At 35.0% G+C, this 13032-nt stretch overlaps 2 protein-coding genes across 2 annotated transcripts; both read right to left on the reverse strand.

Moving 5' to 3' along the window:
- Positions 1–34: 34 nt before the first annotated feature.
- On the reverse strand, positions 35–6984 carry LOC114173936 (alpha-amylase 3, chloroplastic-like). The gene is made up of 13 exons (XM_028058630.2): positions 6446–6984; positions 5775–5905; positions 5574–5628; positions 5357–5479; positions 5091–5217; positions 4601–4950; positions 3307–4052; positions 2804–2993; positions 2458–2564; positions 1583–1832; positions 1294–1416; positions 985–1152; positions 35–503 (listed from the first exon to the last, which is right to left on the reverse strand). The coding sequence occupies exons 1-13, from the start codon at positions 6707–6709 to the stop codon at positions 339–341; spliced, it is 2799 nt and encodes a 932-aa protein (XP_027914431.1). The 5' UTR covers positions 6710–6984; the 3' UTR covers positions 35–338.
- A 1910-nt stretch (positions 6985–8894) lies between these two features.
- Positions 8895–12832, reverse strand: LOC114173938 (serine/threonine-protein kinase PBL34-like). The gene is made up of 7 exons (XM_028058633.2): positions 12754–12832; positions 12223–12439; positions 11198–11535; positions 10969–11104; positions 10367–10503; positions 10170–10293; positions 8895–9703 (listed from the first exon to the last, which is right to left on the reverse strand). Exons 2-7 carry the CDS (start codon positions 12425–12427, stop codon positions 9186–9188), a joined length of 1458 nt encoding a protein of 485 aa, XP_027914434.1. The 5' UTR covers positions 12428–12439; positions 12754–12832; the 3' UTR covers positions 8895–9185.
- Positions 12833–13032: the final 200 nt, after the last annotated feature.

Consider the following 13032-nt stretch of genomic DNA (forward strand, 5'->3'; position numbering starts at 1 on the left):
TTGACTCTAAAATGAAAAACGAACATGATTTCATCATTTGAGGAGGATCACTTTTTGGTTTAATTGATGTTCATATCTCGTTCTGTTTCCCCTTTTTCCCTATCTTATTTTTCTACCACAATTTCAACACACATGAGCCTGCATTTGGCTGAAAATTACCCTGTGCAGTTTTCTCAGTAGTGTTGTTGATGTTGCCATAACTACAAAGCCTATATATACATTAAGCAACTACTTGGCACAACTCACTTCAATAGAAGCCAGCCATAGTAACAGAAGGGGACACTCATGGTGGATAATGTACAAGGGAATATATAAAGTATTAATTAGTAATGACTATACTATGGTTGTGATGCTTCCCAAATTTCGTAGTCTTTTCCCTTAATAGCTAATGACCATTTCAGGGAGCCTCTTGGTGGCTCAAAATGTCCTGGTCCGATCTTCACAACAACTTTTTCATCAATGATGGCTGCATAAACATCCCTTTCTGCTTTGCTAATTTGAATCTAGAGCAAGAAAGTTTCAAAGTTAGTACTCCAACGATATAAACATTTATGTTTCAGAATACAATAATGCGTATTTTGAACCGATTATGGAAGACTAGAATGCATGTTAAGTGTGGACTTTGATGCAAAATCTACAGTACCAGTGTGTTTGTTCTATGTCTCGGGTGTTATTTTCAGAAGCTAATAGTTGGATTATAGTTATCTATGTGTTTCTGAACACACTAAAAGTAGCTTCAAGAACAACATGCATCTAATGAAAGAATGGCACGTTTCATTCTCCATCAGTGGATACGCATTATGGAATGTCATTTGTCATTTTGCATTATGATTTTTGAGTACTTGGAATAACTCTTATTGGATGTTGAGAACCAACATTATTTTGCTTTAGTATGATAAGAAAAAAGTTTATTCTTATTCTTCCACCTTGAAAATGTTCACACAGTACTAGATTTGGTACACAGGACAATATTGTGATACTTACTGTACTCCTGCAGTGGATCCCGTTCCTCTTTCTGAGAGATATCAGACTTGCTATTTCAGTTTTGTTGTGAGAGAAAATGTGGTCATAAAAGACTGATGGGGTTCCTGGGTGAGTAAGAATGTAAGCATATCCTGTCATTTCTTTTCCACTGGGAAATCTCCAATGACCCTGCAAAAGAAGATATTAAAAAAGTCCATAAATCTGAATAAACAATCTGAACAAATTCAAAGAAAAATGTCCAATTTGAAATATGAAATTACACTGGTGTCAAGATGTATCATGATTAATTTAGAATGAGGAAGTTGAAACCTGCGTAGAACCAGTGTCATGATTCTCTATAAAGGTAACAGCACGAGAAGGCCACCATCCAATAACACCTGGAGGCTTTCCCTTCTCATCTGACAATCTCCAATATTCACATTTTTCCAGTACCTATATTCAGAAAGAATTTAATTAGCTTTACTCAACCAGAAAATGTCAATAAACTCCACCAAATAAATGAAACTAGCTTAATTTCAAAATCCTTTTGAGCTTGTTCCATTGAATATGCAAACTGGAACAAATGTTTTGAAAAAGATGTGCCAGAGTTAATTCTTACAGTGTGAAGAATCCCTTTTGTTGTCACATCAAATGCACTAGAGGTACCATTTGTAGCATTGATCCAGTCAATTATCCTCTGCCTATGAGCATCTTGATTATGATCAGTTTCACCATTTGTATAACTGAGAGAATCCCAGTACTCTCCCACAGAAAAATAAGGTTCACTTGCCTCTATGTAGTCCTTTACATAACCACCCCAAAATCCTCTCACAAAGTCAAGCCTCCATCCATCATATCCAATTTCTTTCCTGAAGGTCACATACAGAATTAGAGAAGTAAACAATTCTACAAGGTCCATGTCAATATTTGAACATTTCCATGTGCAACACAAGTTTTCAATAAAGCCTAAAGTGGCAACCTTGATCTCAGCAACTACACAGAATGGATGATGATAATGATGATGATGATGATGATGATGATGATGATGATGATGAGAACAAACCAGATTGGTCTCAAACAGCTATAACCTGTTCTAGCATCAAAATGTCATTGTGGTAGCTATAACTTACAAATTCCGTACATGAGACACAAATATCTATTGTTAGTCATTGTGGTAGCTATAACTTACAAATTCCGTACATGAGACACAAATATCTATTGTTAGTCATTGTAGTAGTTGCCAAGTCAAGTACAACACAACTAACAGTCAGAATAAAGTCTGAAACATAAAGCTTCAAACATGAAAGTTTACAAATTTTTTAGACGGTTATAATCTCTGTTCTAGCTCTCCAGCGTAACCATCTTGGCAACAAAAACCATTAGTCTCAATAATTAGAACCAATGATTTAGTCACAAACTGATTGTATGCATTTTCCTGACCACAATTTTTTGTTAATGATAAGCTGAAGAAAATTTGAGTCTAAAAATATCAACCTCAACCAGCATAACCATTCTTTGAGATCTTTTCTCACAAACTCCTGTGAATGATCAATGTTTGGAGCAGCATGAAAACTATCTCCACTACTCGTGTTGCCCCTACCCTGTATGTTAGACAGGATATTAAGTATTTTTTTCAGGTTCACCAAGAAAGTAAAAAGTATGACAGTGTTAAAATTATCAATGGAACATAATAGAAAGGGATGAACTTGAACCCTAAAAGTTAACTATGTTAGAGAAAAAGTAAGACTTTTATCTATCTTGTTTTGCTTTACTTTGACAAATGTTATTAGTTCAAAGAATAAGAAAACAGAACAATTATCCAAAACCTTCATAGACAAACCTGAAAATGTGGATCGTCTGAAACAACTGCACTATCATCCCAGTCAAGATAGCCTCCAAATATGTTCCAAACACCATTCTTATTCTGATAATGTGCACAGCGGTGATTTAAAACAGCATCTCCTAGAACTTTGATTCCAACTTCATGAAATTTTTTCACCAAATATTTGAGTTCATCCATGTTTCCATATCTGATATTTATTTTCAAAAAGAAAAATTATAACCACTGATATGAGCAAGTTCCTTTTCATGAAAATGTTATGAATGCTATGTATACTCTGAGATTACCCTTTTTTCTCGGGTATTACATAGCCAACAGCCAAAAATATACCAGTTCACTACTTAAGTTAATGAGTGATCATAATATTTGAAAGCCTAGCATATGCCATATGCTGTTGAATGTAACTGTCTAAATAGTAATTTGCCTAACACTGAACCTTTTACCTAATTGTTATAAGATTCACTTCAACTATTAAAAGAATTAGACTGCATCTAATCAAGTACCTGGAATTTAAATTATACAAATCCTTTGGCATGTATCCTTGAGGTGAAACAGACTCTGTAGGGGGTGGTAACCAGATCACAGTGAAACCAATTGATGCTAATTCTGAAGCTACCTCTTTAAGCTTCATGTACCATCTTCCAGATGCATGAGATTCCCAGTTAAATCCTTGGCATAATATTTCATACCCTGTGCCTGTCGCTGAGCATATTTTTGGCTCCAGGGACAGTGTCTCTGCAACATTAGTTGCTTCCACAACAGTCTTCTCAGGTTCCACAAAAGTTTTCTCGGGTACTGCAACAGTATTCTCAGGTTCCACTTTAGTTACTTCCGGTTCTGCAATAGTTGGCTTAGAGAAACCTGGAATGGAGTTCCTGAATATATTATAGGCTTCAGCAGCCAGCCTTTCAATTTCTTCAAAAATGCTTTGTCGAACCTTTTTAGATTTTTTCTCTTGTTTCTTCTCAGAGGAGTTGTCTGTGGCCAAATTTCTTATTTCATAGGCTACTGTATCAGTAAATGCAGAGAAAGAATTTTGTTGACTGGGCTTTTCAATCTGCACACCTTCTGACAGATCCTCTTTGTTGCCAATATTAGGCAAGTTGCTAGAACTTGAGAGGGGAACATAAAAGTCATTCCCCAAGTACTTGAACCAAGTATTTTCATTTTGCTTAATAACAAAAACAAATCCTGAAAATTCTTCATCTAAAGTGATTTGTACTGAAGATCCTTTTCCATCGTGTCTTGGCTGCAAAAAGAGAAGAATAAGTAATGATTGTCTTTATCTTCTTTGTTGATGGTGTGTTTGATATTAGAGGTTTCTATATCATAAAACACAAAGATGGGCATTGCTTACAATATTGTACCTATATATCCCAACCAAAATAAGATAACCAAAAGAGAGAATGGGGAGGAGGTGATCACGTAAAAAGCTCTCAGAGGAATTTTTGAGTGAATCTAAATTAGAATATCCTGAGTTCAAATTCTCTGCTGAATTTTTATGTGTTATTTTCTGTTGAGTATTAAAAATACCTGATGTTGGTATATTAAAATTGTTTTTAATATATTTTTTAACAAAATCAGTGTTCATCAGTTTATTTTGGAGAGACAGTAGAAGAAGAACAATCAAGAAAAACCCAGTATAGAATATTAGTGATCATCAATATTTGTAGAATAAAACAGGAGGAAGAAGTTACACATAACCCGGCTGTTATTAGGCATGAAGGACATTTAATTTTTTAACATAAGTTACAAAACATAAAAGAGAATAAAAGGACAGATTATTGAGTTCTGTACCCATAATTGAGTTCTCAAAGCCCTGTCTTTAAATGGTACTGTGCTTGGTGGATGAGGAGGAGGTGGAACTTCCCACCTTCTTGAATCATCCCTACAAACTCCCCAGTGAAGGACAACATCTCCAGGTAGATCAGTTTCAAAATATAAAATGTCCTTAACTGCCCCAGACTCAAAGCATTTCTTGGTGGAGACACTGATAGAGTTACTAACTAAAACCTTCTTTGTTACATACACTTCCTCATAGAAACCTTCTGGTTGATTGTTTTCTCCTTCTGGAACTCTGGATTCACTTCTTTTATTTTCGTCAGCTTTTAACCCGGAGAACATTCTAGATAATTGCCCCAAATTCCCTGTGATAGAAGAAATATAAGCACAAATCTTTGACTGTTTATCACATGATTATGATTTATTTGACATCCTAGAGCATTATGAGAAACAAGAGACTTTTTTACAGAAGCAAACGAACTACTGTGTTAACGATGGGAAAAACCTGGCCAAAAATCAAAGCCTCTTTTAGGTTCAATTATACTTGTATCCGAATCCTCCTTAATGCAGTCCACCAAAGAAACCACGAAATCTCTACTTTCGTTTTTGTACCAATCTCCAGTTTCCTCATCCTGAATCAGCAACAGGTACACCCAATTGGGAAGCAGAAAGAAATGACAAAAAGGGAGGAACAATGTTCAGTCACAAAGGATTCTCAGAATCAATGCCTTCTCTTTGAGCATTATCAAGTGGCAATTGTTAGAAATAAACCTTGAGAACAAAATGAATAGCTGAAATTCCAAATTTAGCTTTTAGATCAATCCTGACTTCGTGAAGCGTATCTCCTTCTGCAGATAAGGATGAGTTCTTCAAAGGGGTCTCTACTGCATAGTCCTGAAATATTGTTCACTTCCAACTTAATCTTTCTGCATGGCAATGTGAATATGTGCCATATTGATCATGGCAACTCATGAAGCTTTTTTTCTACCTTTATAGGAACAGATCCAGGGGGTATCATATCAAGAGGAGGTTGATCCCATTCCCTGGAGGATCAAGCTTAGGTTATCATTATACATAAAATTAGTTGGACTCTTAATATTAAGATCTGCAATGATATCAATTAAAAAATAACAAGGAAGCTCAAAGCCACAATCAAAGAGAATTCAAGCATTTGTTTAGGTTGATGTACCTTCCAACATCTTGAACAAGGGTAACTCCCCAGTGAAGAATCCATTTTCCAGGTAGACTGCAACCCACCGTAAGCTCCCAATCCTTCAAATCCTTTCCGTGATCTAATCTCACAAACACCTTTCCCTTCGCCTAAATTATTCCATCGCAAAGAACCACATCAATGCCAAACAGTTTAATTGCGTAAACACATAACAAAACAAAATTAAAATAAAAACATCTTTTTTTGTCTTGCATGCATGGTGATTCCCTTATAACCCCCACCACACGCCACACCCAAGAAAAAACGAAGATTTCAATAACAAAATTGATCAAGGTTGATCAAAAGTTGCAACTTTTTTCTTATTAACAAAGAAAAAAAAAACACCCAACTACTTCTTTCATCCAAACATGTTCCTTAAAAAAATAAAAATCAAAGCTTTTCCCTCTTGGATATTCCCCATCTCTTTGTCATGAAACCAAACAAGATATATCCATCTATATTTTTGTGGGTAAACGCATGATATTCCCCAGCTACTAGAGTCTGCACAAGGAGTTCACATATTCCAACATATGTTATTTTATTCACATTGACCTGAGTTCAACCTAAGACTTCTTGCTTAAGAGACATGATTATCTATGAACCATGTCACACACATCCAAACATATAAAATTGGAAGGGAAAGTTGAGACCATTTGGGTTCGGTCGATTGCGAAAGTGTAGGTGATGGTCTGAGGGCATTGAAGAGGATGGAGAGTAGGTGTGTCTGTAACTGAAGCAGCATGCAGGGGAGAGAGAGTCCTACGAGGTTGGTGGTGAAAGATGAAGGATGCATCATTGAGATTGGAGGAGCACGTGGGAAGAAAGAAGGGTCTCAGTGGGATTGGTTTATGGCTATGAAACGAAGGTTTTCTGGAGCAAAGGTGGAAGAGAGGTTCTAATGCAACGGTAGACATGGCTGTTTTGCTTTGCAAGAAGATGGGAAGAAGAAGAGGAAGAAGAAAAAGATGAAAGGAACAAAGGAGGGTGGTTGCATTGGCCTTTAACAACGTTGTTGGTTCTTTTTGTGTATTCAACTAACTTACAAAAGAGTAGATCAAAATTATCCCTTTTGATGTGTTCTCTCCAAATCATTGGATTCAAAATTTTCTTTCCAAAAGAATCCCAGAATAGTTCCTCCTATTTGTATTCTGTGATTTCTTTACATTAATTTTTTATCTCAAAACCTAGTTTTTAAATTCCATCCATGTATTTTTTAAAATTGAAGGAAATTTGCAGAGCATTTTTAGCCATGGAGGAGTTGCTTAAAAAATTTTAGTTACTTGAAAGTGTCATGTTGGAAGCAACAACCATTTATTAATTATAATTGTGATGATATTATCTAAAGTTAGAAGGTCTTTTTAATATAATAAATATTAATGTATAATGAAAATGAATGTAGAGTTTGTGAACCACAATTGGTGTTGCCACATGCATGGTTGATTTGGAAGAACACAATTAGGAGAAGTAATTAAACTCTGACGTAAAAAAACCAACGATCCAACATGAACCAAATCACATGATGGAATGTTGCATCACGACATAAACTAATAGTTATTAATATTCTAAGTTGTAATCATATATTTTGAGTTGTAGGGTGTAAGACACATAACATTCTTGAATGTCTCATACACCGTTCTTTTCCTTTCTTCTTCTCTTCAATTGAAGCATCCATTGAAATTTAACCATCGGTATGCCCTTATTACCTCTCCTTATTTCTCTTTTCTTTTTCTTTTTTTCTTAAAATAATCTTGTTATATTCTTTTCTATTTCATTCTTCCTAATTATTGCAAACTTAAATGGGCAATAACATAACATTACATATTATTATTTACAATATTCTCTTCTACCTAGTTGGTTTTTTTTAATAGGGAAATTATTTAAATTAGAGTGAATACTTTCAAAAATAATATTGCATAAAATTGTAATTGTTGCATCGTACATCATAGTAAAATCTGAAAAATTATTAAATTATTAATTTCAATGACACGTAAAGTAAAATGAGAGAGAAACAAATATTTTCTTCGATAAAGAAATACCTTTTAGTTTAAATGAAATTTAAAAATATAAATAAAAAACTCTATATGGACATGCTTAAGAAAGAGGACAATTTGAATTTTAAAAGTTATGGAATTGCATGAATAAAAAGCTCAACTGATATTTGAGAAAGAAAATGTAATATCTGTTTTCCAGTCCACTTTATAAAAATCAAATGAGAAATTGTGACTCTTTAGAGTCTTTCATTTCATGTAAATTATGTTTTAGGAGTCTATAACTCTTTTCCATGTGTAATTGTTACAAATTACATAAATAAATGCATTATATCAAAGGAATTAAACTAAAAATATATTTGAAAGAAATAGTATGCTCTAATAATATTAAAGCAACATTTAAAAAAAATACAGAAATTTAAAATAAGTTCAATGTTATTTGGAGATGACAAATGAACTCTTCCTACAATATTGTTCGAATCAACCTAATTTTAGTAGAAAGTTTTTATATTTACAGCATATAAACACGGATAATATTTGATTTTTCAAATTGTGTACAGATAATATTTGATTTTTTAAGTATCGAGTCTTAACAAAAAGAAAAGTTTCAAATATTGATGAAAAGCAAAAGTTTGTTATAATTTAAAGATTAAAAACATATTTATTGAACACTAAGTGAACATGGGAAGCATTACACTTCCAGGCATAACTATTCATTAAATCATTTTAATAAGTAAAAATCATAAACTAGTACTTTTGGAACATTCTCATGCGACCCCACATAAAAGTATATTATCCTACACTTTGAACCCCACACAGTATAATCTTTAAAGACAAAAATGATAAGAATGAACAGCGCCAATGATCAATCTATACATTGAAATTTGAATTTTTAACTACAATAAAATGCTATAAAGTATAACCTGCTGCCTATAAGTTAAACAAAACGGAATCCGGATCATACGAGAACAAATCACTGCTATAAATTTAGCAATAAAGCTTCTTTCTCATCTTTTTATAAACAAAAATGTTTAGTTTAAAGAGCTGCAGGGTTTGATATCACAAGCAAGGCCTAGATAAATGAGGAGATAACATTTTCCGGTGACAAATGTGAAAACAAAATAAAATAAGGATGAGGATTTCATAATGTTCAATATTTTCAAACAACCTGATGAAAATATTGAATAACAATTTGACAGAAGAGACAGTAGCTGAATAAGCTTCACTTGCTCTCACCCAAATATTCTTTGAAGCGAAAGCCATAACATAATATGATAAAGCAACATGCTTGGTTTGCTTTCAAGATCTCCATGAAGGGATGCTTTGACAGAAGGTACATCTACAAGGAAAAACTAAGAAATGACATAAAAGGTGAAAGGGAAAAAGAGAATTTTCACCAGCTCTATGCTTTGCCATTGGTCTTGGGGGATGGTTGAGGAAACTGATGGTGATAAGGAGAAGCATAGGCTCCGTTTGGTATGGAAAGACTCCTTTGCTGGTGTCCATTGCGGGTGAGCAATGGTCCTTGTGTTCGGCCGTTTCTTGTGTTGGGGCTGGCTGCGATGCGGTCGGCTTGCATGGTCTGGTAATAATATGAAGAGCTTGCCATGTCCTTGAGGTTTGGCAAAGGCTTCAAAGCTTCAACAACTTCACTCATGAGAGGCCTGGCTTTTGGATCTCTACAAAGGCAGTGAGCAGCTAGTTGGGCAGCTTTCTGAGCACCTTTCACCGAAAAGTGGCCTTCCAAACGAGGGTCTATCAACTTGTAGAACCTTCTCCTCTCTCCTAGATGCGGCCGAGCCCATTCCACAAGGTTATGCTCACCATTGGGTCTGTGCTTGTCCATCGATCTTCTCCCAGTCAACATCTCTAGTAGTACCACTCCGAAACTGTACACATCACTTTTTGATGTAAGATGACCTGCCACACAATTAGATATTGGATGGATTGTGTTTTAGATGCATTTGGAAAAAACATAACTAAAAATTATCAACCGAATATCCATAAACTCCAATTTTGTAAGTCATAAACATTATGAAAACACAACTGAAGATATCAAAGTCATCAATAGAATTGATAATCAGACAGGGAGAATATAGACAGACTAATTTACTATCTTAATCATAAATTTGTTTAGAGTGGAAAACAAATGATATCAGATACAAAGAGCTTAATACATTCCAAACATTAAAATGTTTTGTTCAGAATTTTGTTGAAAGTAAAGATCATCAATAAAAAAACATAATTACTTAGGAGCTGAAAAATGCCCAACAAAATAAAGACAGATAGAAATGGCATCAAAGTCTAAGCATTGGTGACTTTATAGCAGTAATGATAAATAACTAAAACATTCAGATTTGGACATGCCATATCAAACAACAATCACCTGTCATGACATATTCTGGTGCTGCATAGCCATAGGTCCCCATCACTCGAGTAGATACATGGGTTTTATCACCTTCTGGGCCATCTTTGGCAAGACCAAAGTCTGAGAGCTTGGCGTTGTACTCCTGAATTTGTCCGAAATGTTAGATGAACAAAAAGTGAAACATATGTAATCATAATGTACTTGTTGGCACTTACTGCATCTAATAGTATATTTGAAGTTTTAAAATCCCTATATATTACTGGTCGATCGGCTTCTTCATGAAGAAAAGCAAGACCCTTGGCAGCTCCTAGGGCAATTTTCATTCTAATGGACCATGGAAGAGGTAGAGATCCTACATATGACATAATTTCAAATTGAGAACATAAATAAGAAAAGACATAATCCAAATATAAAATAGATAACAGCAATATTGAGTTACAGTTCCAACCCTGATAGAGAAAACTACTAAATCCGTTATATAACAAGTGAGATACTCAAAGAAACAAAGTTATTAATGGAATCATTATAATGGTATAGATTAGATTCATGCATTATTCTAAATAGGCAGATCATTACAGTAGTACAGTAGAAGCACCACATTATGTAACCCGTTTTCCCTTGTACGTCTAGATCTCCATGCCAAACTAACAAAAGTTTATAACCTGACTTCTGTGGATCTGAAACCATGCTTTACGAGAGAAACCCAGCAAGGTTCTTCTTTTTTATGTGATCAAAATTTCAAGGTGCAGAAGTGATCTAACTATTATTCTCAAAGAAGAAACTGTGGAAACTAATTACATAGAAAAGGGTAACTTACTCCTAAACAAGTGATTCTCTAGGCTACCCCGAGGCATGAACTCGTACACTAGCAACCTTTGATCATCTTCAATGCAGTAACCCACAAGTTTAACAAGGTTCGGATGAACTAGGTCGCCAAGAAAATTTACTTCAGCCTGTCACGTGATGCAAACGCGAATGATCATTAGAAATGTAGAATTTAGCAGATAATAATAGAAGAAAATAAAAAGTTTTGAAAATATACAAACCAGCCACTCTTTATGACCCTGGAGCCCATCATGGTTGAGGGTTTTTACAGCAACAGTAAGCCCTGTACCAGGTTTCACTGGAGCAGTTCCATTTTCTTCAATCCATCCCTTGAAGACACAACCAAACCCACCTTCACCAAGAAAACTTTCAGGCCGAAAATTTCTGGTAGCTAACTTAAGATCATTGAAAGGGAATTTACGCAGCCTGGAAGCAATTTTAAGCTCCTCTTCAAGTTTGGAAGTGGATGAATTACTTTCGGCATTACTAGTGGTTGTAGAAGAGACTGCTGGAGCCGTTGGTTGGTCTCTACTAGTATCATTAGTTGATTTACTTTCAGCTAATGAGAAGCCACCAGAAAGAGAATTTTACAGAAAAGCGTATCAGGACAAGTAGTAAAAAACTAAAAATAGAATCAAGCACCATAGGTTTTATAGTACAAACGAATACTCAGAATTAAACACAGTCTCAAAATGGGAGTAACTTCCTTCCTTATATCTAATCTCAAGTTCATATGATAGTAATTACCTACCACCACAACCAAAGTCAAATCTGACACTTATGCATTTCCTAGCCAGTCTAAAATTTAATTTTTTTTCACTGGCTTCCCACTGTGAACTGGAATACACATGGAGGTATAGTAAAAGAAACATGCTATATATAAAGCTTACATATGCATTGCATATCTCTTAGGATTAAGAGTGTAAGCCACTGCGGTTCTGGATAAACATGAACTGAAAAAACTCAATTACATTTCAATTTCAACCCTGTTTTGCTGCAGCCCCCAAACTTTACATAGCATGGTAACTTTCAACCAAATAGCAAACAAGATAGGTAAACAAGCCTGCATTAGGTGCTCAAGAAAGAATTCTCAAAACCCAATTCAAACTAATGACTAAAAACAAAAATGGGGAAGCTTATGCGCCAAAAAAATAAATCATGTGACAAACACATTCACATAGATGGAACATCCAAGCACATGATAACAAGAACAACAATAATAGTTATGCAAAACCATAATGATTACCATAATGAGTACTGGTGCCACTGCCACTGACTGAGGTATCGACCTTGGATCTTGAGGAAATGCAGCTGCCCATAAACCTGAGCCTAAACCAACAACCAGACCCAGCCCCTTCTACTTCTTCATTCCCTTTCTTCTTCTTTCTCCCCTTTGATTTGCACACATCCCAAGGCTCCACCACCTTACCATTCTCAGCACCCAAACCCATCTCTACCAGTTCCTAGACAACCAAACTCAGATATCATCAATTCCAAATACCACCTCCTCCTACCCTCCCACTAACCCAGATGGCAAATTCCCCAGGAAAACCTAAAGATCACAACTTTACAACCCAACAACCCTTGAAACCGAGTAACTGAGAAGACCCATATATAAAGACAGAAAGGGGGAAAAGTAACAGATCACATTAAGTAAGTGAAAATAGCTCAAACAAAAGAAGGAAAAAAGAAAACTTGAAGGGTAGATGGATTGGGAATTGGGAAATGAAAAGTGAAGCGAGGAGAGTGGGGGCAGAAAGAACAGAGTGAACAGCACCTGGGCTGAACTCAGTAATCTCCGCTCAAAGATACATAACTGAAATGGGTCCTCCTCTGCAACAATTGCACAATAAACACCTTGCTCAACAAAAATTTAATGATTTTTCTTTTAAATTAAACATATGAATAATGTTTAATACAGTTTCCTAAATTTAAATATTTTTATAATACTGCGTTAGCAGTTATCAATTTACTATACTAACTCCGTAAGGTTCTCTCTCCTTAGTTTGCTGGTATCTGATGAAACTGTGATTTTGGTATATTTGAATTAAATTAA

This window comes from Vigna unguiculata, chromosome 2 (assembly GCF_037176805.1).
Source record: "Vigna unguiculata cultivar grain cowpea cultivar isolate G323 ecotype 2 chromosome 2, ASM3717680v1, whole genome shotgun sequence".
NCBI classification, from domain to species: Eukaryota; Viridiplantae; Streptophyta; class Magnoliopsida; order Fabales; family Fabaceae; genus Vigna; species Vigna unguiculata.

Coding starts and splice junctions, on each gene's coding strand:
- LOC114173936 (XM_028058630.2), bottom strand. CDS start 6,709: ATGTCTACCGTTGCATTAGAACCTCTCTTCCACCTTTGCTCCAGAAAA. Junction 5,480..5,573: donor CTGGATCTGTTCCTATAAAG/GTAGAAAAAAAG, acceptor ACAATATTTCAG/GACTATGCAGTAGAGACCCC. Junction 4,951..5,090: donor AGGCTTTGATTTTTGGCCAG/GTTTTTCCCATC, acceptor CTTCTATCACAG/GGAATTTGGGGCAATTATCT.
- LOC114173938 (XM_028058633.2), bottom strand. CDS start 12,427: ATGGGTTTGGGTGCTGAGAATGGTAAGGTGGTGGAGCCTTGGGATGTG. Junction 11,536..12,222: donor TGGCACCAGTACTCATTATG/GTAATCATTATG, acceptor GCTTCTCATTAG/CTGAAAGTAAATCAACTAAT. Junction 9,704..10,169: donor ACCAGAATATGTCATGACAG/GTGATTGTTGTT, acceptor ATTGTGTGGCAG/GTCATCTTACATCAAAAAGT.